The 25,883-nt window shown below is 40.7% G+C and overlaps 2 protein-coding genes and 1 long non-coding RNA gene across 5 annotated transcripts; all 3 read right to left on the bottom strand.

The window, feature by feature from the left end:
* Nucleotides 1–1,339: 1,339 nt before the first annotated feature.
* LOC112571332 lies at nt 1,340–5,439 on the bottom strand. Its single transcript, XR_003100796.1, has 3 exons — nt 5,085–5,439; nt 4,534–4,649; nt 1,340–3,684 (listed from the first exon to the last, which is right to left on the bottom strand). It is a non-coding gene; the product is annotated as an uncharacterized LOC112571332 (long non-coding RNA).
* A 2,200-nt stretch (nt 5,440–7,639) lies between these two features.
* On the bottom strand, nt 7,640–14,898 carry LOC112571300 (deleted in malignant brain tumors 1 protein-like). Of its 2 annotated transcripts, XM_025250190.1 has the most exons (12): nt 14,229–14,873; nt 13,066–13,159; nt 12,561–12,688; nt 11,942–12,112; nt 11,454–11,547; nt 11,202–11,329; nt 10,754–10,927; nt 10,301–10,394; nt 10,001–10,128; nt 9,246–9,404; nt 8,649–8,824; nt 7,640–8,362 (listed from the first exon to the last, which is right to left on the bottom strand). In XM_025250190.1, the coding sequence occupies exons 1-11, from the start codon at nt 14,290–14,292 to the stop codon at nt 8,655–8,657; spliced, it is 1,404 nt and encodes a 467-aa protein (XP_025105975.1). In that variant the 5' UTR covers nt 14,293–14,873; the 3' UTR covers nt 7,640–8,362; nt 8,649–8,654. The 2 variants fall into 2 exon arrangements, with proteins under 2 accessions (XP_025105975.1, XP_025105976.1); XM_025250191.1 differs by lacking the exons at nt 7,640–8,362; nt 8,649–8,824; nt 9,246–9,404 and adding an exon at nt 9,442–9,907 and having other exon boundaries at nt 14,229–14,898.
* Nucleotides 14,899–16,046: 1,148 nt separating this feature from the next.
* On the bottom strand, nt 16,047–25,749 carry LOC112570475 (deleted in malignant brain tumors 1 protein-like). 2 transcript variants are annotated; one of them, XM_025248904.1, is made up of 10 exons: nt 24,045–25,749; nt 22,830–22,935; nt 22,337–22,461; nt 21,971–22,132; nt 21,378–21,462; nt 20,836–20,960; nt 20,344–20,523; nt 19,979–20,060; nt 19,612–19,727; nt 18,624–19,057 (listed from the first exon to the last, which is right to left on the bottom strand). In XM_025248904.1, the coding sequence occupies exons 1-10, from the start codon at nt 24,277–24,279 to the stop codon at nt 19,005–19,007; spliced, it is 1,269 nt and encodes a 422-aa protein (XP_025104689.1). In that variant the 5' UTR covers nt 24,280–25,749; the 3' UTR covers nt 18,624–19,004. The 2 variants fall into 2 exon arrangements, with proteins under 2 accessions (XP_025104690.1, XP_025104689.1); XM_025248905.1 differs by lacking the exons at nt 20,344–20,523; nt 20,836–20,960; nt 21,378–21,462; ... (2 more) ...; nt 22,830–22,935; nt 24,045–25,749 and adding exons at nt 16,047–16,143; nt 16,544–16,971; nt 17,182–17,355; nt 17,745–17,869; nt 18,300–18,393 and having other exon boundaries at nt 18,862–19,057; nt 19,979–20,056.
* Between the last annotated feature and the right edge of the window lie 134 nt (nt 25,750–25,883).

Here is a 25,883-nt window from a genome sequence, read left to right as displayed (position 1 = left end):
GGGGTTTGACTACCTCCAGTGTAGTCTGCCGACTGTATTTGAGTATTTCCCGAGGCTCAGGTATTGAGTAGAGATGAGCACAACAACAGTCAACAAAGGGTTAGCGACAGAAGGAAGATAACGAGCGATAACACTTCAAGTGCTTACTGACGTAGCATTTGTTATGTAGAGTACTTGAACTGGTTTCTTTTATTTCCCTGATGCCTCAACCCGCTAGACGTCGCTATGACAACCACAATAGAAATTTTCCCCGCGGCTTGTACATCGTCCCCCGATTTGATGTGGGGAAGTAACACAGGAATTCGCAACTAGAGAATTATACTCATGGCCCTTGATATACTTACACATATACATATACATATACATATACATATACATATTCATATACATACATTCGGACTTGCACTTTGTCTTTTTTACCACAAACCTCTTTTTCCTTCACACAAACTCACTGGCGCTCACATGTTCTGATAATACACGAATACAAATGAATGAACGATGAAGGAGAATAATGAACTCGCTGTGAACAAGGTGTTACCTCCAAAGATCTCACCTGTTGCTGGAATTTGGCTGCTTGTAGGTGACAGTGACATTTTACAATCTCCGAGCTCAAATCTCGTCTGACGAACTCATCGTGGAGGTTATCAATATAACAGCGGGGCTGGCAAGTCCATGTGACGAAGGAGGCACGTGTACCCGAGAAGAACTGATTGGCTGCTAATTATAAAGAAATTATCCTTCGCGGGATTTTCTTTGCCACACCATACAGAACATCCGGGGTGGACAGAGTACGACCCACGGGACAGTGTCTCCAGGTCAGAGCATCTTCTTTGTAGTGTCCTCTACAGCATCATCACTGACCACTCATCGCTCATCGTCGCTCTCACCTCTGAATACTGTTTTCTTTCTTAAGACCACCCATTAAAATTTTATTTATCAAATTCAACTTAAATTTAGAAATGGTCAGTCTGTAACATTTTAACACAGACAAAAGTACAAAATAATAATTTCTGAGGGAGTCGTCAGAGAATATCGGAACGTGTCGTTGATGGTCAACATTGTTATGTTATATAATGTTTTCGTTCATTGTCAACATATGATCACCAGGGGTTGTGTAAGTGCAATGACACGACTGTTATCTATTGAGACAAGACGTGTTGTAGTTTTAGGAAGATTATATCTGATCCTAGTCATGGGTTCACTCGTTTAATGTACAGTAAGTACAAGTACAGCTCAACGTCGATCGGTTACAGAAAAAAAGGTTAAAAAAAAAGATTCTTCATCAACGTGCGTGCGCGTGAATGAGAAAGAGAAAATAAAGAGAGACGTTGGCCAGGAGGAGAGACAGAATGATCAAAGCTGTCATTTTGAAGAAACCACATATCAGTAAACTGGCCAGGGTATGTTTATTGTTATTCGATCGTTCTGTTAAAGGAATGTAATATCCAACATTCTTCGAAGTAGAGAAACTTATTATCGGAAACAGTTTTCCTATTTGCCGACAAGTTTGTGGTAGAAGAGGCTCCAAGATGCTTAAAGTTGGCTCGGTGTTTGCTGATGTTGAAACACACAACCAACGATATCCATCGCCTTGCAACGCCATCAACAACCTCCACACCTTTACCAACCGATGCCGACGCCATATTCTGTGAATAAGATGACAACACCAGCAACAAAAGACAAAATAAAACTACTTGCTGATGTTAATATTGTTGCACAGCTGTTATATTGTATTTAAATGTGTCTGAACGAACAACGGGTTAAACAAGTTCAAATATTCTTATTCAGTTGTAACAAGCAAACTATTGGTATAAGCCAAGAAAAGTTACACAATAAATATCAGCATCGAACTCATTGAGACATGGCACAGACTTCACGATAGTTTACACATATAACTTAAGTGTAATATATTGTACACAGTAACATTGATAGTTTACACGAAGACAGTCACGTGCTACTAAGGGTAACGGGTATTGCACAAGCGATGTGTACACAACATGATATGTGCTGAGAACAGATAATAATAATAATAATAATAATAATAAAAAATTTGTACAGCGCATACTCCTAAGGAGCAAAGATTTAGTCGAGTCATGGTGACCCCAATGACGTCACTCGAGACATCGTTATCTAAGGCCGTGCAGGCCTAAACGCGTTTAGGAAATCAAGTCCGGGTCTTGTGATGTGTTACAGCATCCGCATGTCACTCAATACTCACAAATAATATCTCTTTGCACTCTATGACATTTCACTTTCTATTCTTTCTTTGTAGATCAGTTCACAAACATACCAGTGATGTGAACTACTTGCTGAATCTTGTGTCCGGCTGCTGCTGAGAACCAAAGGAACGTCTTCGAGGGGTAGAAAAAAATATCTCGAAAGGAATAATAAAAACAGTTCAGAACACCCGGATACTTAGTGTTTGTACACCTCCAGCTTTGTTTTTAAATGCTTTTAAAACAAACTAATTAAAATGCGTTTGGAATAAGGTACATGGTGATATGATTAATTGACTGATTGATTGATTGATTGTCTTTTTGTTAGTTGTTGTCTCTGTTATTACAATTTCGATGTGCACTGAGAATGTATAAAATGTGTATGTACACTATAGAAAATGTTGCACACTGTATGAATATGTCTATATACAATGTATAAAATGTGTATGTACACTATACAAAATGTTGCACACTGTATGAAAATGTCTATATACAATCTATAAATATGTCTATGTACAATGTATAAAATGTATGTAAAATGTAGAAATACATAGGTACAATGTATAAATGTGTATGTCCAATATATAAATGTTTATGTACAATGTATAAAATATGTATGTACACTATAGAAAACGTGTTCACACTGTATGTATATGTACAATGTACAAAATGTATGGTAAATGCATAAATACATATGCACAATGTATGTTTATGTACAATGTATAAATGTTTATGTACAACGTATAAAATGTACAGGTACGCTAAGGCCGTCAGATCTGTGGACTAACTGACAAGTAAAGCTCGCCTTCACACTGTGTACTAGTGTTTGTGCGCTATACTGGAGAAATGTCGACGTCTACACACGTAGTCTCTCTGTGGACTGACGTATCCTCAACGTCCAGTGACGCAGTGTGTCTGTCCTGCATTGACGTAACATTGCATTCCGAATTCCTGTGTTCGTTCTGTGACGTCGTGACCTCGCTTGCCCCTGACGTAGCGTACACGTCACTTTCCGCGGCGACGACGTCATTGTACGATGGCGGCAGCTCCTGACAGTGGTCCACGTCAATGATGAGCTTTGGCTCCCCCACGACTGACAGATACGGCGGAGGCAAGTCTCTATCCGGGTCATACCCGTGGTTGACCGACCCTCCATCTACCCGGCTGTCCACACTCGTATCTCTGTGGACAGTGTACGACACTCTTTCCGAAATGGAGTTGAAGCTGCTGAGGCTGGGCATCGTGTTCGTCCTTCCGTTTGCAGGCCGACCGGAAGTGGATTGGGGTAGATGTCGTGTCTTTGACCTCCACAAGCAGCAGACGACGAATATTAAGGTGAGAACCACTAAGGCGAGGAGAGAACCAAGGGCCGCAGTCCCCGGGGCGCTTAGAGAGTTGGCTGTGGTTGTCTCCCTTGGCTGGGGTGCGGTGGTGACCCAGTTGACGTTCAACGTTCTGTCATCTACATCTACAACAGAGTGATTTCATCTGAAGCATCTCGACAAACACAGTCTTCACAGTATTCACAGTCTTGACAGAGACAGAGACAGAGCTTGGGGCTCACAGTCTGTCACATATCACACTCCATGATAAGACTGAGTGAGGTGTATTCATCACGTTTACAACACATACAGAGGTAAACAAGGAGAAATTATATCAAAACACAATTTTAAATTATTTACAAAAATACTTAACACACAGGAAATTTTCGATTAATATAAAACTACATTAAAACGTTTGCGTCAATGTTTGCTCAGCAGAAATTAAGGACCACAGCTACTTTCAAATAGGATAGTGAACGGTAAGGTGTTCAGTGTCCATGGGACAGATCCCTGTAGTATCTTGACTGTATCTGTGGTTTGCCTAATACAGTCTGTAGTGGCCAAGTTTTTCTCAACTTTATTGACATGTGTCACAATGTTTTACATATATATTTCGGGCACAGCTACAAACAGATTCCTGGGCATCAGCAATGCAACCAAGCAAACTGGTTAACAACTGAACGCCCCTTGCTGCACGTAGTGTTTAAACAATGTGAGTCCCATAGACAGGATGTGAACCCTTGTGTCTTCAGTATTCTATGCTGCTGGGGACAGTTGCATACGCACGCACACACGCACCTACACAACATGCAAACACAGTTATACACACAGAACACGCGAACACACGCAGACACCGAAAGAACAATGAACGAAACTATTTTGAACGCTCACGCTTACTCTACTCTTACTTCAACTGTTCACAAGAAAGTCAGAGGGATCGTGTACTGATATATACTGATATCCCATTAATATTTTAAATGTACGTGTTTTCTTACAGTGCTCACAGTGTGGGCCCTGAAGTTGCTGGGGCAGTGGCAGATGTAGGAGGTTCCCGTGTTTTGACATCGTCCATCGTTCCGACATGGCAATAAAGAACAGAAGTCGATGGGAACTGAACAAATATAAAATACATGTATCAGCATTGTGAACACTTTGAATCTTGAAAAATGTGAACATCGGCTACATGAAGACTAGAACTTTAAGACAGAGCTAAGGGGAAGACAGCAAAACTAAATGTTGAGAACCTGATGAAACACTCAAAGCCTTTCTTTCTGTGCGTGTGTGTGTGAAAGAGAAACTGAGAAAGAGATAGTGTGTTCTTGGGTTCACTGAACAAGACAAAGACTGATTTCTTCGTGACAAGACAGAGTGACCTACCTCTCACTCTCTTTAATTTCTTCTTTCTCTTACCTCCCAGCACAAGTATTGCACATCTACCTATGCCTGACCCATAAATAACTGATCTTTCAAAAAGAAGGTAAATACACAACAACATGATCATAGACAACAAGTCCGTACACACAAGACACCTACCAAGAGATCTTACCTGTGATTTCCACATGACCATTCCTGTCCGCCATTGATGCTAAAGCTCGACTCTCAGGTGAGAATCAAAGTTGATGTTCACATGTACAGCAGCCACAGGAGCAGGTTATCTGGCGGTGAAGCCACACGGCAGCTCAGGTATGTTTGCTGATGAGCACACAGTTTCAAAGCAATCAAAGTAAACAGATACTCGCCCTCTGCGTTACAGAAAGTCCACTCCTGAGGTATTCACCTTCTCATCATCAAACGATGATCGAATCTTGCGTTAGAACACTGTTAGGTCAATAACCAGAACCAAAACTATTTAATGTTTCACTTTTTCTATCCTCTGGCCACAGGCTATAGACTTTTACCACTGACACACAGGTTTGTAAACTAAACTAAAATTGTCTCCTTGTTGAGCTGAAAGATTATCTCCCTAACATGAGAGGACTTTGGAGGGAGTTTCCCGCACAACAGGGTCCTTCCTGAGGACTTTGACCCCTGAGTATAAAAACCTTCCAGATAACAAGAAACAACTTGGTGTTTATTAGCTGAAGAGGATGTCGTAATACCAGACTAGTTTTACTATCACATACCTTCTTCCCTCTTTCCCCAGCTGCTATTTCTATTATCTGTTATCTACCTTGACACTATTTCACAGGGAATAGATAATACCACCGTCTGTATTAGGGTTCACATCATTTGACTAACGCTGTATGGAGTGCGTACCTACACGCTTGCACGTGTGTCTATGTACGTGTGTGTGTGTGTGTGTGTGCGCGTGTGTATGTGTTTGTGTGCTCTTGGTCGAGTTCATCAAACAGAGATATATGTTAAAAAAAAGACACAGATGGTGTAGACGACGACAGGTGTTTTAAAAGTCATCTCACGTGTGTCACCGCCAGAGGGTGTGCACGGCTATGTAAAGGGTCACCAGGAGGTCGCAACTCCGCGGGCTCTTATCAGAAGATTTTTTGACGATTGTACACATTCATCACGTCTGGGTCCGTATGGACGAACTGGAAGTACGTGGCGGATCTCAGGCTTTCTTCATTCTTCAATAATAGTTATTCTTCTTGAAAGAGTAATGAAATGGACACACGTCACACACCTTCAGTTTATCTTGCGACCTGTTTGAGTCTGAAGTTAGTGTTATTTTGTCTATATATATATTTGTCTCCAATATTGGATTTTCCTTGGTTGCAATATTGGTTCAAGATTGAAAGTTAAAATTGACCCAGACTTGGCCAAAGATTGGCAATATCCTGGTCACATCTTGGCCCTACAGTAACTTAGAGAAACGACTTATTCTAGTCCTTAATTCTAACAATAAAGTTGGTGGAAAGATACAGTGACACATGCAAGTTAGGATTTGTTTTAAAGCATGAAGCAGATTCCTCTTCCTGTTCAGAGAAAAAGCAGATGGAGACTGGTGTGGGACAGCTCTTAGAGTTGCAGGAGAAGGTTTTGCTAGGCAGCATTGTAGGACCCTTTGGGCGTGTCAGTGACAAAGAAATGGGTGAACCAGCAGTGGAGGGGATTACAGATGAATCCATGGCTTAAGGGAGTCTGAGAGTAAATGCAGTACCTCAGAAGCCATAACAAATGGCAAAACACATACCAAAAATGACACATGTGAACTAATGTTTGTTATGCTTATATTATGTTTGTATATGTGATTGGGTTTACCATTAAAAGACCAATAACTTTCTTGTACTTCCTCGGACAGAATATAAAATTTGATTTGGTTCATGGCTTATATTTACAAACAATTCTTTTTGAGAAGTTTTGTGTTTTAGAGTGGGAAGGTGGACTACCACATAGGTTGAATTATTTCATGCTGCTATCAGTCAAGAATAAAAAGCATATAACTTCATTATAGTATTCACAGTTATGACAATTGCTGATCAAGTACTTGTGTAGTGATATTTACCAGTAGTAGATAACCCACATGAGATCCATAAAGGTCCTACCCTTACTGAATCTTTGGGGATTAAGGTGTCTTCACTTTTCTTGGGCCCACTTCCTCCACCCTTGCTGCCTGATTTTCTCATAAACCTCAGTGGAGGCAGGTACCCGTTGTAGCGACTCAAAGTTCAAAGGACATGTTTCTTTGCTAGGTGTTCACAGCATAAGTAGGTCACAGGCGCGTCTTCGGTAAGCCACGTGACCGTGTGACGCAAACCACAAAATTGCATCACGTGATGACGCGATGCTACTATTACGTGTTTGTCATGCGCAGCACCACGACCAAGATGGATCGCACGCGCTTCGCAGACCAGTAATGATGAACAGATAGCGGACGGTGAGATACGTAGAGGAACAACTTCATGACGATGATGACGACGATGACGACGACGATAATGATGATGATGATGATGATGATGACGACGACGACGATAATAGCAATAACAATAATAATAATCGGTATTTGTCATGCGAATCACCACGACCAAGATAAATCGCACCAGTAATGATAAATAAACATATAGTGGAGGGTGAGATACTTAGAGGAACGACTTAATAATGATGATGAGGATGATAACAACAACAATAACAATAATTCATTTTTAATGTCTGTGTTTTTAATTATTTATTAATTATTTATTTCATTTGTAAAAGACTTTATTTATTTGTAAAGTCCCTTTCTTCAACATACACAACTTACTGAACTTAAAAAGGTGTTGAATACACCACACGGAACAGTGACTAAATACTGAAGACGATATTAAACAAAGATAAAAGTAAACCACAAAAGTATGTCTTCCTAGTACAAAAACTTCATTAGAACCTGACAACTCTGCAGAAGTATTTCGCTTTAGAGCAGCAGAATTGATCTGTTTTCACATTCATTAAGACAACTTTTAAAGTGTACTTCAATCTTATAGCATACCTGACCCAATTACCACTCGAAAGGGTTTACATGAAGTTTGTTCATATAAGCAAAATGAAAGGCAATGTTTTGTGAGGAGGTGCATTGCAAAACGGCACAACACTGGGATCCAGCTGACTGGCATTCTTGCACGGTATCATCTTTAAATCAAGTTTGTCAACGTCAGCAGGACTTGTTGATGACAGTAGGACTTGTTGATGACAGTAGGAAATGTTGATGACAGAAGACATGTTGATGACATTAGGACATGCTGACGACACTAGAAAATATTGAAAACTGTAGACAATGTTGCAGAACTGTGATCTCGACAGTCCATGTGGAATTGAACAAGTGTCAGCAGCACAGCTGTAATGTACTGAACTTGCCTACATGCTGAAGGAACGATTTTCCTGACCTCTTTGCACCTGAAGAATGATCAAACTATCATTATTGATATTATTATTATTGATATTATTATTGAAATAATAATAATTAAAAAATTGACAAATTCAAAGATTTTTGGTCTCAAGAAATGTAAAATAATAACAAAAACGAGTAAAGATGATTGTAATTAAGTGTTATATTTATAGCAGTTAAATACAAAATAATTACAACAAATCCAGTAAAAATTGTTAACTTTGGGAAATAGCTTTCTGGTAAATACTTTCTCAACAAGAGAGATAAAAAATCGAGTATGTCTGTTTGACACACCTGTGTTCATACTGCTGTTCGGTTGTTTCTCCTGTTGGTGGGGTTATTTCTTGTCGACAGGTGGCATTGTTGTCGTATAAAAACCACAACAACGGTCGCAACGACAATAGCAAGGAGGGCAACACCACCAAGGACACCACCAGCAATACCAGCAATATTGACATCGCTGCCTTCATCTGAAAAGCGGGAGACGATGAGAGTCATGTGGAAGTTCTTATCGTAGAAACTAATGGATGGACCTAGGCCGGCTGCTTGATACCCATTAGCCACAATCGAGATAGTAACTCAAAACTGTAAAATCAGTAAATCATTGCAGTATTTTCAGTTTGCGTAAGAGTAAAACAACAACAACCACCACCACCACAGCAAAAGACCCCTTAATACCCATATTAACACCCTTTTAACTGACACAAAAGCTGTAAACTATATCTATTCTAAGAAAACTTGATGTGAAATAAAAGTAAATTTGAATAAATTTCTACTTTCTCTGCATATGAACACCAAAAACTCGGACTAAAATATTTATCTAGTCGATGGCTATAATGGGGATTTAATTTCCCACAGATTAGGTTTGTGGTCCCTCCAACTGGTTGCTACCTGGAGCTTTGTAGTTAGCCACAGCTCGGTATGACAGTCGAAGCTGGCTGCCCCCAATGTTGCTGTGAAACCTGATGTAGATAGACTGGCCTGAGCTGTAAAACCCATGACCTCTTGACCCGCACACTATGCCAAGGCTAACAGCATCGTCATCAGACCCTGGACACAAGTAACTCATCATTAGACAGTGTTCTTATGTTTCTAGGCAAATAACAAGCCATATTAACATTTTTAACTAGTTAAAATTTGCTGGCATTTTCTAAGAATCACAGAAAAAAAAACGAAAAAAGATAATCAATAAAATAATGAAACGAAAAACAATTGCATGTGAATGTATAAAACGTGTGCATATAAATTTTATTTCTCGGTTTATTTTTTTTTTTTTGTGTTTAGGGGTGGGGACAAATAGAAATGCACCTGTTTGCATGTGTACAATATAAAGGACAAAATAATAAAAACAACAATAACAACCCAATCAGTCTCGACTAGTGAGAAATAAAAATGGCTTGAAAAAGCGAAAAATAACTCAAGATTTAAACGCGTTGTGAGAAACCCAAAAGATGGAGAGGAAGAGAGGGCAGGGAATCGGAGAAAACCCCGACGGGTGTCACGTGATGAGATCTCAGCCCAGGAACTCACTCTGCAGAAGTGACCACACAAACCTATAAGACACATGCACAACTTTTTTAAAAATTCGTAAAAAGATACAGTAGACATAAAAATATGTCTACGACACAAAATTGACATAAACTCACCGTCAAAGACCTCAATGTAGTCAGAGACACAGCTGTTGCTTGGCGCCTCGATGTTCACGAGCGAGAGATTCACGTGCATGACGTAGTCAGCGATATCCGTCTCAAGGAGCCATCCACAGTCACCGCCTCTGGCATTAAAACAAACTTTCTCACCTTCATTAAGCAGTACTCACCACTTTTAAACCTGCTAGGATCGAGAATCTCCCGAGAGGTAAGAATGTTTTAGTAAGAATGGCAGACATCATTACTACAACACAAAAACAATATTAATCAACAGAAGAAACTGCGTAGACATCTCACCTAGAATCCTTCAAGGAGGAAGAAGGATATTGGATGAACTGGTCAGCGCTGCTCACAGCCATGAGGGATGGCGTGTACAGAGAACACGAGCCATCTGTAACCAAACAACCAATCATCCGAGTTTTGTTGCATTTTAACTTCATCTTAGGTTTAATTTTTCGCTTTTCCCATCTCTGTTCTTCTCGGAATTGAAGACTTGGCGACGTGCGGTTCGAAGTACAACAAGAACAAATTTAATTATTATACAAATTAGGGAAAATAATACAGCAATCTGCTTGTCTAACAGAGGTCCCGCGCTCTATGCTGTTGACATCTCTTGTAGCCACCATCCACTTTCATAAAGACACATCACCAGTTCTCACCATCGTAACTGATGTGGAGGTGGCGCATGCATCCCTCGGTACTTCTATTGCAGCTACCATCCTGAACTGAAAGACGATGTTTCTGACTTACCTGCAGTTGGTTCTTCGCCCCACCTGCCAAGAGCCTGGTATGTCAGCCGGAACCCCGCTCGCGTTCCCTTGGTATCGCTGTGAAACGTGATGTACAGAGACCTCAGTGAGCTTTGAAACTGAAGAAGTCTGGATCCACAAAATGTACCCAGACTCCTGGCCTCGTCATTGGGTCCTGTACAGAGCAAGGATGCTTGGTGACCACAGTTTTGGTAAATCGGAAAACTCAGATTTCAGGTTCGCGGTAACCAGAAGTGTTCCACTCCTGCACATTTGTGTAGTACCAAAACAGGAATTTTTATTTCAGCTGTCACTAAAATAAACTAGTAATTAGATAATGTTATTGTCACTAAAATAAACCAGTAATTAGATAAATGGCATTGCTGCTTAAACAAAATATTAGATTAAGCAGTAGACATGTGAAAGAGGAGATGTTCAACGTGACGTACCGTCGAAGACTTTAAGATAGTCATAAGGACAACCGCTGACGGAATCCTCTACGTCGACAAACGTGAAATTCACGTGCACCACGTAGTTGTTACTACCAGCCTCAAGGAGCCAGCCACAGTCAGCATTACTGAAAATAATACCAGTTCTTTTAGATACCATTCTTTACATGATACCAGTCTAGTCCAACACATCACATACAGATTGTGAATTAAGGATTATGTGGTGACAGCCATTGACAAAGTCAGTCTTACTCAGGGTAGTTGACAGAGTTAACCGGGTACTGTAAAAACTGCTCAGCAGCGATCACTCCAATTGGTTGCGTAGCTTTGAAAGGACACTTGTTCTCTGAAACACAAAAATACAATTGCGGTATACCACTGTTTTGCCATGCCTACGAAGCTTGGCCACCTTTGGAAAAGTAGAAAGCTAGAAAACAACCACTCCAGGAGTTTTATGACATAAGAAACATAAAAGTTTTAACTTAGGCAGAAAACAATCAAACGCGAAATGAATTACAATAAAACGACTTTTTTCATTAAATGGCAATGATTTCATTTTGCTTTGAGATCTCTTTCCACAACAACTGAGAGGTTAGATAGGCCTTTAAATGTCAATTAACACAGATTAGACTTTGCACTCAATTTATCTACAATTTCCAAAAAATGCACAAAATTACCGCCATTACCATTCTCTTTTAAAACTTTTTGTAGGGACTGTCATGGCGTCCCATTAGCCTTACCGGAAGTTGCGGGTACCTCCCAGCTGGCAACAGCTCCATATCTGAGTCGGAATCCTCCTCTCGTTGTACTGCTGTCGCTGTGAAACGTGATGAGCAAATACTTGGCCGAGCTGTAGAACTCACCCACAGTCGACCCACACAGTCTGCCCAGACTGTAAGAACTGTTTGACCCTGGACACAGTAGACCACTCACACTGAGGGTTCTTTTGTTTTGGGTAAAATGGAGAGATGCCCTCTGTTGAGAGCGGATAGTATGAATGTAAGAAATGCAGCAGCAGGTGACGTGTGAAAAGTATTACCGTGTGACGTAACAGAATTGTATCAACGTGTGACGTAACAGAAACATTTTTAATGTGCGTGTGTGTCACCGTGACGTTTATGATGCGAAGTTTGGACAGACGGTTACGAACGTCTGTCTCGCCTCTCGTTACATTAAAGTGCCCGTTAATTTGAGAGAATAAAGGAGAACAAGTGTGTTGTTTCATCTTACACTCTGCTGCACGTCACGTTGATATCTTTTCACGTTTTCCAGGTATTTTTACACCTGTCAGAAAACGCACGTAAGATTTATTTGATGATGTACTCTACAAAGTAGTTGCTAACATCATTCGCTACCTACCGTCAAAGACTTGAACATAGTCGTCGGCGCAATCGCTGCTGGATGCGTGTACGTCAAGGAACGTGAAAGTCACGTGCACAACGTAATCATAGTACATAGTGTGGAGGAGCCAGCCGCAGTCAGCGTTGCTAAAAATTGAAGGAAGAGTCAGTTATCCTTATTATTAACTCCCACTAAGTAAACTTGGTATTAATTCCCCCTGAGTTATCCTTGGTATTAGCTCCCCTGACTTCACAAGTAGCATGTCGATTGTTGCTGATGACCAGCACTGCGAGGATGGCAGTCAGAGAAATCATAGCATCGGAATTTAATGTCCACCTATGTGTACACCTGTGCCACTGTGTTCTCCGTGCACACCTGTACGTACTCCATGTACACCTGTATGTAATCCACGCACATAACACACACCTGTATGTACTTGCGCACACTACAAGAGTGGATTTAATTGACTAAGAAATCGTCTCTTGACAGAAAAGACGAGGAAAGCAAAAGAAGAATTGCTTACTTGGGATAACTGGTGGAGTCGTTCGGATACTGCAAGTACTGCTCATCATAGAGTGCTACTATCTGGGGAGGGTCTTGAAGTCGACATTGACTACCTGTAACAGAGAGTTCAATTAAATACCACAATATCAGAATATTTTATTTTATGGTTGCTTCATTACTGAAGACATGTTGTTGCACAGTGTTTACTTGACGATTGTGCGTGTTTATGTACGATAGCAACACACGGAGTGCTACCTGGGTATGTGAATTGGAATTTTTTTACAGAAAATAATCTTGATTGAAACATTTGACTATAAAAGCATTACGCTTGGAAAAATCGCTGTTTAATATGTTTTTGCTAGTCTTTATTTATTTTTTAAAGCAGACTAATCGACTTCAGAAAACTAGCTCTCTGACCTTTTTATTATCGTATTTGGAAGCAATGCTGTCCACCTATTAAAAAAAATATCGTGTGAATTTCGAAATCGTCAATTTGTTAGAAATGAATGAATATTCTGTACAAATTTTATAGCGTTCCAATTAAGCTGTTCTACATAAAATACTACTACTTCCGTTTTTACAATTAATTAGCAATGACAAAATAACACAAGGTGATGTACACATATTCAATTTGTGTGGGGACGTCTTGTGTCTAAATAATTAATTTCTGAAATCACAAAGGTGTACATGAAGGTATGCACTGTGTGATATTTATCAGTATTACTTTATTACTTAAGCAATAAATAAATTAAGCAAGGTGGGTAGCAATGAACACAGACATAAACACACAAACATATACAAACCTCTCACATGTAATCAAAATCTCGCACACAGTGTACTAATGTTCTTGTAGTGGAAAGTATAGTCTCATGTAGTAACGAAACTTGTTTACACGATTGACTTATAAACTAGATTCTCCTAAATCTTACTTTCCTAGTTTTATATGTTAATAAATTGTACGAGGCAGAAATCATAATTACCTTCTAAACAAAGAAACAGTTTGGTGCATGCTAATTGGCATATACAGTGTATGTGTGTGGGTGGGGTGGGTGGGGTAGGAATGTTGGGAATCTGCTCCATGACAGTTGCTGCTTGTCTCCCTTCAACAAACTACCACAGGTAGCACACACCAAACAATCAGTGCATTCAACACAAATGGCAAATTAAAAACCCGCTGCTTACCTGTGACAACACCTGCTGCTGTGATCCAAGAAATCAGACTTAATCCTAATCTCCATCCTCCCATGGCACCTTCTGTAGCTTCACCCGGGTTAACTCGGGTGGACACAGAATTAAGGGCGGCAATCAGTAGTACAAGTCAGTGTGTGTACAAGTTGACTAGCCAGGGTGGATACAAAGGTAAGGGTGGCAAGCAGTAGCACAAGTCAGTGTGTGTACAAGTCGACTGACCCTGTCTCTGATGCACTCCACTATCACCGACACTGTTATCACCAGTCAAAATCCTTGGCTTCTTATCCTCAGTGTCCAATCATATCTCTGTAGTCAAGCCGGCTTTGGTGGCAATGGCTGAAGAGCTTTGTTAACGGGACTTCAGATGCGTGAGAGTATTTGGGAAATCTGAGATGCCCACACTGACAAGATGGTGAAGTTAGAGAATGTGTCTAGTTAGGGCCAACAGACAAAAATGTATTCTTCAGACATTTTGATTAGCAGTACGAGATGGTGGAACTAGTCAGAGATAAGAAGGTCGTTGTCCTTGACCTACTTAAAAAAATTTCCACCTGCCCCTGTACACCTGAAACTTTCTGCCGTGCTTGCTACTGTTATCACATTCCTCAATTATCCGCTGGCCAGGCAGGTGAAGAGAGGGAAGTGTTTAGTATCGCAGGACTTCCCACACATCCCAGCGACGACTCCCAGCCATCATCATGGCTGAGTCTTACTTGTTCATGATTTCTTTAGTATTCAAGAACATCAATAATTTACTAATGTATAAAATTGCTATAACCTTAACCCTTCAAAAAGGGAACAGCTGGTTAAGTTACCCTGACAGACAAACTATTTTCCAATTCATGAACCGTTAATTTATCTCACCGCAGACGGAAATTCAATTATATGGTCTATTGACAACTAAAACGATACGCATTGAACAAATTGAAAAAGCAAGAAAGCTTCGAAAAGTCGATTGAATAATATTCATCGAGTATTTTATTACTTAATTATTTGTTGGGTTGATTTATTTTCATTCAGAAACAAAACGACCAACGGGGTAAAAATTGAAGGGCACTGGTCAACTGCGATCTTCAGTTTCACTTTCATTGCATCTGCTACCTCTAAGAAAACTTGTGAAATTGCTGGAAACAGATTATTGTTTTTGTTAAAGTAGATTCTAAGCCTCTTAACTTACCAGTGAATAGACTATCTATTTGGTGGAATAGACATTGTCTCGTAAATCAGGTTGAAACCGATTCTAGTTCTCGAACCATACAGAGAGAAATGACCTTCGTATCGGCATTTGTTTTATCGTTAGACCTCTACCCGGCCCCGATGACCTGATGTCGACACCACAGACACCCGGGTGGTACTTGTCATCTTGTGCACGCGCGCACCCACACATTGTCTTGCAAAGTGAGAAATCAGTCAATCTCTCTCACGGACACACACACACACACACACACACGCGCACACGCACACACACATACACACCCGCATCACCTATCCAGCAATTCCAAACTCCTCATTTATTTTCAACTTTTTATTTGCATCGTCATCTGAGTTTAGTGAATTGAATTCAGAAAGAGATGGTAGGTGTCACTACAGCCACATAATGAAACTGAACAGTTGTGTATTGATTATATTGTGTAATATCGACTATAATGTTACACTTATCAACACATTGATGTTTTGTGTATCCAACGACGATATCAAATACAGGGTTGATACAGGGCAAATGTGAACAACTGCCCTCAAGCGAACTCAAGAGATGCTGAACTCTTCCTGGGATAACAGTTTGTCTCAGCATCATCTGTCTTGTCATTGGTGGAATCACTAGCATCGTCACCAGCCATCGATGGTCAGCTCAACAGAAGTGCACTGATGTATTGTGAAGAAACGGTTCACTTCAAAACTTGCTCACCTGCAACATTATCCTAGGCATTAGTGAACTTATTATTATTATTGATAATAACGTGTTGTGTGTGATATAATGTGTAATGTGTGCTTGTGAGTGTGTGTGTTAGAGAGAGAAAGAGACGAAGAAAGCAATGACAGGGTTTTATGACTAACCGAAAATTCATTTGTTACACTACTACAAAAAGTTTTGATTAAAAAGTGGTTAAAAATATAAATATAGGAAGTTTGAAGATAAAAAAGAGAGACAGAGACTTCATGCGAACTTTGGAAGTCCTTTTTGTTCTTCTATGAGGTAGAGTGGTACCCGGATTTATGCACCGTATTTAAAGGTCATAGACCTTAGACTTAGAGCATCCTTTTGAACTTTTCCGAAGGTCAAGGACTCTCAGTTGTGAGAAACCTACCCTGGCACCCGGTGATGCAGACGGTGCTGGTCCTGTTACCGGGAACTGCGGCATGCTGGAAGTGTGGACCACCTGACCACTCACACCAGGGTAGCGCGCACCCTGGACGAGGAAGTCATAAGATGGAGGTCCTGTGTTGAGAGACGGAGGGCTTGCAATGACAGAGGGAGGAACGGCGAAGACAGAGGGAGGGCCGGCCATGACAGCGGGAGGGCCAGGGAGGAAAGATGGAGGACCAGTCTGTAGAGCAGAACCATTGGGTGGGTAGAAGTACACAATGGGTTGGTTGTTGTTGGTGTTGATGGGGGGATTTCTTGTCGACTGTTGGAGTCGACGTCGTCTACATGTCACTGCGACTACGACGACGGCGATCAGGAAAGCAATGCTGCCAACTACTGCCCCAACAACAACAGCAGGACTGACTGAAGCTGCAAAATATTCAACAATCACAATCATGCAGCAAGGCTGGGCTGACATCACAATGACGGACGGACAGACAGACAGACAAACAGACAGGTGTGATGCATTCACTGTCAAAACATAACACAAACATTCTACGACTTTCTCACAGTGTACTCTCTCCTCCTAGACACTGAGTTGTGTGCGGTGCTGTGGTAATGACGTCATTTCCGGCTTACCAGAAGGTTTGGGCACGTCCCAGGTAGACACAGCTTTGTAGGTCAGGCGGAAGCCACCTCCCGATGTACTGGCATCACTGTGAAACTTGATGTACATAGACTGCCCCGAGCTGTAAAAGTCACCAACTTGAGACCCGCACAGTCTGCCCAGGCTGTTGGTGACGTCACTAGACCCTGTGGACAGACCGCGGCCATCATCGCCAACATCGTCAGCGCCTCGCAGGTAGCAGAGAGTTCTTTCTTTGATCCTGATACAAACTAGACGATGCTCTCCCAGCTCCTAGGAAGTCTTTATCAAGGTATTGCGTCAGGTGCCATGCAGTGATGATGATGATGATGATGATGATGATGATGATGGATGATGATGATGGAGGATGGATGATGATGATGATGATGTCTTTCTACTAGTGCATGTATGTATGTGTGTGTGTGTTTGCTTGGACGTCAAAGACTTGGACAGACTATACACAGTATTATGCATTGTGAATAAGTCACCAAGTAAGTAAAAAAAAGATTCAGAAAGCATAGGTAAGTAAATGTTCATTGAGTAAGCTTGTACTTACCGTCAAAGACTTCAATGTAGTCATAGGGACAATAGCTAGCATACTCCACGTTAACGAACGTGAAAGTCACGTGCACGACGTAGTTGTCAAAAGTAGTTACAAGGACCCAGCCACAGTCGACGTTGCTGAAAATGAAACCAGTAAAGACCAGCATGCATGTGAAAACATGGCCGGACACCTTTTAGTTTTAGATAATGAGATGTTATTTAATGAGGTGACAATGAGCTGACTGTAGAAGAGACTGATAAATCCCTCCTCCTTCATTTTATGTCTTTCTTATGTTGATAAACCAAAGTCTGGGACCTAGATTGTCTCCCCACCCTTAGTAACTTCTTTCCAATCAAATTTCTGGACGTTAAGGCTCTAACTTCTTTCTGTTTTGATGATTTTATTAAAAAAGTCGTGTACTCATTAGCAACTTAATGAAGCATGTTAAGGACTGTATTTATATAAAATTACCAGTCATAACCAAAGCATTTTTTCTCAGTATTATATATTTCAATTTTACACCAGGAAACATCATCCAACTTCATTTTTAACGAGGCTCAGCCTTACCTGGGGTAGCTTGACGAGGTAGTCGGGTACTGCAGATACTCTTCATTGTACCTCCTGGCTGTTAGGGGCGGTGGGTAGCGAGAGCATGTACTCGCTGTAAGTAAGAAATCACGTGATTTTTGTATTGAACATGAACCATGACTGTGACAGGACAGGGTGAGGACAGGGTATACTGTAGACAGGGTGGGGACAGGGTATACTGTAGGACACGCTGTGATGTACAGCATGATGTTTGTAGGATTTGACATTATGTGACACATAGTGTGGCGTTTGACATGATATAACAAATGTATTTGGATCTGGTGACGTGAGAGAGTACACGGGATAATATGAGTTTAAGAAAATAGGAAATAAAGGATTCCTCGTCTAACAGTCGACTTGTGGAGGCTCACAATGACTCCCTGGTCTTGGTCCAGGTGTGACAGTCGGAGTCATCTCAATCTGATGTTCAACCAACTACAGGACTACATCGAAACTCACATCATCCTGTGTTGCAGCAGACACAACTGCAGGACTGACCATCACTGAGTAATTTACCAGTAATGAGTAATTTACAATTAACCTGTAGTTGTAGGCAGACTTGAACGAGGAACAGCTTGGTACGTCAGCATGAATCCTCTTCCTGCTGTAATGGCATCGCTGCGAAACTTGATGTACATAGAGGACCCTATAGAGGACCCCATAGAGGACGCCGAGCTGTAAAAGTCACGTGACGTAGACTGGCACACCTTGCCCAGGCTGTGGGCAGAGCTTGGACACTGTACACAAGCAAATCCTTATTTTACACAACTCGTTTCCATTTAAAAACCAGGTGTGAACTGAGGTTGTCAGACAGTGTGTGTGTGTGTGAGAGAGAAGGGTTATAATTGATATTCATGCTTTTTTCCTTGTTCTGTTCAAAATTTACCAAAAGAAATCTTTTGAGCAAAAAAATACTATATTTGCTTCCACATAAACATGTTTTATCTTAATTTTACTTTTTTAAAAGGTGTTGTGTCGCTAGAGTCTTGTAACCTAACAGAGGAAAATGTCATATCTTCATCAGACATCACTTTTAAAAAGAGAGGAAGAGGCTTGAGAAGAAATAGTCGGTGACGTAGGTCATGCTGCCCTTTGACCTGAGGACATTGAGCGACTTATTCCTTGTTGCCTTGAGACCAACGGCGGCCGGGACATCACCATAGCAACAAGTGTCTTTACTAGCATCAAGAAAACCTTAGTATAGTTAATATATCCTGTAATATTACTAGTAATGTGTGCAACTGTCATTAGACTTACGACAATAGCGCAGACAAAGTTAAGATCGACTTACGGTCAAATAGCTCCACGTAGTCGTGGGAACAATTGTCGGTAGTTTGCATGTTGACATACGTGAAAGTCACGTGAACAACGTAGTCATTGATACTTGTCTGAAGGAGCCAGCTACAGCTAGTATTGCGATACATGAAACAGAGTTTGCAGAGTAAAATACTTTGTTGATATATCCATGCACATGTTTGCATGAAATACCAAAGCTTCAAGTGTTTAAATATCTGTAAACGTTTTACATTTACGCAACTATATGCTACATTAACAGAACATTTTGGATAATGTTTTCATAATTATGAAATCTTTAATTGCGACAATTATTACTAACGAAAGCTTTTTTACACTCAATAATTTATGAAACTGTTTCTCACTTAGCAGAGTCGGTGAAGCTGGTAGAGTATATCAGAAGATGTGTGGTAGTGTTGACTTCTCGATGGTGTGAACACATTTTATCTGTTACAAATCAGCAAATGTTAACTCCATCTGATAAAAGTGACAGAGTTCTCTTTCTTTCCTTAATTTTCTGTTGATGAGACGTGTTTAAATAAATAAACAAACACAGACAAGTTGTCAGCACTGGAGGATTCACCGAGCTCAGGGCACAGAACTAGCACACAAATAATTGGTAATATAACTCTTACATTGTGCACAATACATACATGAATCCATTGCATACGATACAAAATGATCAAAACTGAACTTTTGTAGAAATGTCTTTCGTGTCCGTCAGACTTACCTGAGTCCTGCGGACCTTCTGAACGACTAACGGCTGTGTAGAGCAGTCGGAAGCCTTGTCCAGTTTCCGTAGAATCGCTGTGAAACCGGATGAGTAGAGACTGACCAGAGCTGTAGACCTCACGCTGCATCGCCAGCATCCCACAAAGTCTTACAAGCTTCCTGGATAGAGCAGATGTCCCTGTGGGATGAGAGAACTGTCTTCATGGACAACATCGATGTTTTAGTTTCAATCAATTCCTCTTCTTTCTTTATTGAATGAACTGTGTATTTTATCCTAAGGTAATAAAGGAGGGGAAATGAAAGATTTCAAAGGTGGACGGAGAGAAAAAAATAAGGAAAACGAAAAAAAAAAAAAAAAAAAAAAAAAAAAAAATTAAAACAAAAAAAACAAGGGACGTTAGCATGGAGGCATAGTGAACGAGAAGATCGTGAAGGGACATTATTCGCATTTGAAAAGTCGACTGGTTATCAACTGCGTTCTCGACCATACCATCGTACACGTCAATGTAGTCGTAGGAGCAGTCACGTCCAGACTCTGTGCTAACAAACATGAAAGTCACGTGCACAACGTAGTCGTCACGGCTAGTTTGGACGAGCCAACCATAGTCAGCGTTGCTGAAAAAAATAAATAAAAACAACTTAGCCAATCAGTCGGTAATGGGTTGACAAGAAATGTTAATGATGAGCACAGATGGCAACAGAAAGTAGCTGTGTCAGTATTCAGTGCTGTCACTGAAATATTTCTTAATATTTTTCTTATTTATTTATTTATTTAGTGCACAGATAACATCCTTGATGACGACACCGACCATGAAACATTGACTAACACTGACACGATCTACACAAGCAAAGATGGCCACTTCAGCAAGAACCTGTCATCAAGACATCGAATGATATCACCCCAGAGTTATTTTTTTTAGAAACTGATGTACACTTCATGTCTCCTGCTATCTTTGTACTCCTCTTAGACAACTGCTATTGTAAATGTCTTATTGAATAACAAATTATAAGTGCATCAACCGAATTTATTACTTGGTATAGTTTTGGTTGTTTTCTGGGTACTCTAAGTACTGCGGATTGCGGTAGACAGCTCTCAGTAGAACATCAGAAGCGCAGGCTGCAACATAATATGTAATACAGTACTAGTGAAACATAATGTGTGAAAGCTGCTCTACTATAACTGTAATATAATGTGTTAGCACTCTACATCTGGAACATAATGTGTTTGATTAGAACAAAGATGTGAAGAGGAGCATTTCCGGCTTGGATGACAATGGACCAAACAAGCTGATGACAGCTGCTGATTACTTACCATTCATCATCCCTCAGAAATGCTTGTTGAGTGCGTCCGTGTTGTTTGTGTGTGTGTGCGTGTGTGTGTTTGCCCAGTGATACATGTAAATAGTAACAATATTCAACTACACAAAATGAAGCTAGTGATCTATAAATAACACTTCTTATTCTTCAGTAAATGTCCTACAAAAAATTTCTCCATTTGTTTTTTCTGCATCTACATGTACATAGAAAGTTTTCAGCATTTCTTGCAAATTAAAACAGAACTTTACTAATAGCTTTTGACAATATTTTTAAAGTTTTGTTGGACTTTGTGGACATCAGTGACTTACTACTGAATCCAAACACTTCGTAGTTAATGACAAAATCGCTTGTTTCCCAGGAGTCATCGCTTCCGGTAGTGAAAGAGACCAGCACGTCACTTCCGCTGCTGTAGATGGGAAAGTCAATGGTGGAGCAGGTCGACAGCAGGATGGGGGAAGAGGAAGAGTTACCTGCACAACAATTAGTGTTTAGCTCTTTCACCCTTTGTCTCACGTACACTCGTGTATATATATATAATAGAGGAGAGAAAGGATGATACACTCATACACAGACATAAACCCTCACACCTTTTAACATCATAGATGATTTCAGACTAGTGAAATCTGTAGAAAGTGATGATTTACTGAGGCAGTAGTGCTACTGGGAAGACTGACCATCGAAGACTGTGAAGTTGTCCACACACGACCCGTTGTATGATCGGAGATTGAAGATGGCCGCCGTCAAGCGCAGTCTGGTGCTGATGGTGTTGGAGCTGATGAGCCACTCACAGCTTGCGTTGCTGAAGAAAGGAAAACATTGTCATATTATGCATCCTTGCAACCTACCCCAGGACTAGAACGATGTCACTGTTGTAAAAACAACCTATTCATCCACTGCTCACGAGTTGTCAGTAGGACCTCCTGTCATGTGAACACTAGATTGTACATGTCATCTAAGATGAAAATAGTCGCAGCAGCTGAAACTAACAAACACTACTTGCACAGAAACTTTTGATTTCTCATTTAGTTTTGGAATATATCCTAAGCTTAAAGCTGAAAAGAAATCAGTTTCCGTTAAACCATTATTTAAGAGCCTCAAGTCTATCGAGACTACAGCGGGTGAGTTCATGAAGTTTGTGCAGGTGACTATGGACAAGTCCTACTGTACTTTGCCAAGGACTGGACAGTGAAGGACGAAGTTCTGTTCGGTTCTGCAATAAGATGTGCAGGCCTTGAGTCTGCAATGCACTGGCTGTCTGAGCCTGGTACAGCACCTGGGGAAAATTGAGAAAAATCAGCGATCAGTGGAAGAGTACAACACAGATAATCGCCGAGCACAAATAAAACTTTCAGGGAATTCAAACAGAGCATTACTCAAAGTTAGAAACTCTGGCAGTAGATGATGATGATGATGATGATGGGGAACAGGATGCATCAATATTCCTCAATGACCTTTGCCCTCTGATATTCCCACTACAAATGTGTGAAGGTTACGACCGTTCAGTTAAGAACATAAACAGTCGTCCAAATGTAGAAGACTGATAAAATCCTAGTGAAATAGTGAAAACACTTTAAAATATTAATAGTGGGAAAGAGTTTTAAAAAAATTAATAAGACACAAGTGAAATAGATATAACCAAGGAAAACATGGCCGTGTTTACATATATATTGATGCACACGCAAAAATAATACAATCCTTTCTATCTAAATGCGGACAGATGTACATATGTAGCGAGTTATAATAAAGAAAAGTAGTTGTTTTCTTATTTTCTCTTTCTGTTTGCTATTTGTTTCTCCTATAATACTCATACGCACACACACAACACATACACAAACACAAGCACGTACACACACGTTTACACACAGGGTGTGGTATGTAGAGCAGGAAAGGACACAGCAGTGACACGGTAGAAACCATTCAACTTGCCCCATGTTTTTATCATTAGCAGGTTGCTAGGCAACCTCATGTTCACTTACAACACAGAGACAGCCTGTGTGTATACAGTTTTTAACCCTTAGTGTTCCAGGTGTCATCTGCAGTAGACAGGACAGGGTAGGCCCGTTGTCTGGTCTCCACTCGGTGGTCTGTGTAACCGCTGGCTCCTACAATCCCCAGGTCATCTTGACTTGTCGGTGAGGCACCATTGACCACACCCTCACTCTGTCTGTCCTTTCATTCTTCTGGTTTTATCAGTATTTTCTGAATGCAGGCTTTTGATCGCGAACGAAATATTGTGAACAGATATTGTCACTGTCAATCACAGGGTTGTGAACACAGCAGTACACAGACATCGCTACAGGTGTATTATTATTATTATTAATCCACACTCTGCTGTTAGCTTACACCTGACACGTTAATATTCATCACAGGTAGGATATTTACCTGTCACGATACCTGTCGCTACAGTCCAAGCGATCAAACACAACCTTCGTGTTCCCATGGCGCCCTGTGCATCTCTCGATGATTTCTCTCTCATGCAGCACAGATCAACCGGATGTGACGTGCAGGTGAGGCCAGTCAATACCTGTCCAAGTCGATTTGTGTGCACAAGGGATTTCGCAAGAGTGCGATGATGTTGCTGATAAAGAGAGCAGACGGCAGCAGAACAATCTAGCATGTTCTTCAGCTTCTGACAGGTCCACCGAGACCCAGATTTTACAAACCTGCCCCACTGTTTACAAAGTATGTTTACTCGACATGTCACACAGACCGGGTAGAAGCCAATAACCGGGTATTGATGAGTTCTGGGTGGGTCTACCAAGATTTGTTAATAGCGTTTCTTTCAGTTAGGTGGGTCCCTTGACGAAAATATTGTCCTATTTAAGGCAAAAATATCCATCTTGACTAAGCTTAGCAGAACAGGGTACAAAATTGAGGAGACACATAAACAAATATAAAGGTACAGATTGTTTAATCAATGATTTAAATTTATGAGACATCACAAGATGTCACAGTCGATGTGCTACAATTTTTCAGTTGGACTTGTTGTCGGACGAACATAAAATAATACGCTAATTGTAAAACTCTAAGACCATCATTTGATCATAATATTTCCAAAATAATGAGCAACAACATATTTTGTAAATAATTGTATCTTTCGTTAGAGCCTAGGACATCATCTTGACCAAACGAATCATGCACTTTTCGTCTCTTTGTCCAAAGTTCGTGCTATTACCCGATGTGAGGTTCACTTTCTCCACTGGTTTCCTATGTCATGAAAGTTTCAATGGAAAACGGTCGTGAACACGAGTCTCAGTCGACAGACAGACGGCCATACCTTATCGCAGTCACGTGACGCATGTTTGTCCCAAGTTGACACTCTTGAGACAATAAATGAATGAAGAGAACTGCTCAGTAAATATCGTTTTCCCATTGTGAAAGTACCGTTACAGAAAACAATCGTAAGTTAATGTGACAGTCGATACAGGCTCTGGGTGATGAGGCACTCTGTGTGTGACACCTGTACTCAGCCGTCGGGGGTTTCCTCTGGATACTGCAGTTTCCTCCCTCTCCATCTGTCCTCTAGTGCGAAATCAGCTCGAGGTGGAAGCATCTTCCCGACAAACTAAGCAAACGACAGCCGATATGATCGTTTTTGAATCCACGTGAGAATAAAATGTGTTTATTGGTGCATTGGTTATAGAGCATAGCACACACACACACACACACGCGCGCACACGTACTCGCACACTCTGTCCATCCGTGTTTTATAGGAGCTTAGAGCTGATATCTATAATATAGATGTTTATGTGTTTGCCATCAAACATTTTCTATGCGTTACTTCTCGGATACCCGCTTTATGTATGTACATATACAAGATGCGTTAGATACTGGATTAGAAAATTCTTTCTTCTTGTCGTCTGTCTTATTCTCCTTCTTGTTATCGTCGTTGCTGTTCGACATCTTCGTTGTTTTGTCTCTCTCTAGCAGGGGTTACCTTGCTGGACCCGCAATGGCTTGGATTCCTTTCTCCAGCAAACTCTTCCAACTGTGATCTTCTGTCAACTTTTGACCTCCGCCTTTAATTAATTAAATCAAGGAAATGTAACTCAGCAGTTGGTGTGTTCGGCGCCACTATAGTGAAATAGTAAACAGTTGTGATAGTGATTGTATTGTGTAGTACTGACACTGAATAGTAAACAGTTGTGATAATGATTGTATTGTGTAGTACTGACACTGAATAGTAAACAATTGTGATAGTGATTGTATTGTGTAGTACTG

This window comes from Pomacea canaliculata, linkage group LG8 (genome assembly GCF_003073045.1).
Source record: "Pomacea canaliculata isolate SZHN2017 linkage group LG8, ASM307304v1, whole genome shotgun sequence".
Lineage (NCBI taxonomy): Eukaryota > Metazoa > Mollusca > Gastropoda > Architaenioglossa > Ampullariidae > Pomacea > Pomacea canaliculata.
The sequence above is the reverse complement of the archived record's forward strand: the minus strand, read 5'-3'. Positions and strand labels throughout refer to the sequence as shown.

Bases quoted from the DNA above. Each gene is read 5' to 3' on its own strand.
- LOC112571300 (XM_025250190.1), bottom strand. From the start codon at position 14,292: ATGGGAGGATGGAGATTAGGATTAAGTCTGATTTCTTGGATCACAGCA. The intron at 12,689-13,065 runs GTAAGCAATTCT...TTCAATTTTTAG, and splicing joins GACTCCACCAGTTATCCCAA to CAACGCTGACTGCGGCTGGC. The intron at 9,405-10,000 runs GTGAGTTTATGT...ACTTGTGTCCAG, and splicing joins CTACATTGAGGTCTTTGACG to GGTCTGATGACGATGCTGTT.
- LOC112570475 (XM_025248904.1), bottom strand. From the start codon at position 24,279: ATGCTAGATTGTTCTGCTGCCGTCTGCTCTCTTTATCAGCAACATCAT. The intron at 20,524-20,835 runs GTATGGTCGAGA...CTCATCCCACAG, and splicing joins CTACATTGACGTGTACGATG to GGACATCTGCTCTATCCAGG. The intron at 19,058-19,611 runs GTAAGTCGATCT...GCTTGTGTACAG, and splicing joins CTACGTGGAGCTATTTGACC to TGTCCAAGCTCTGCCCACAG.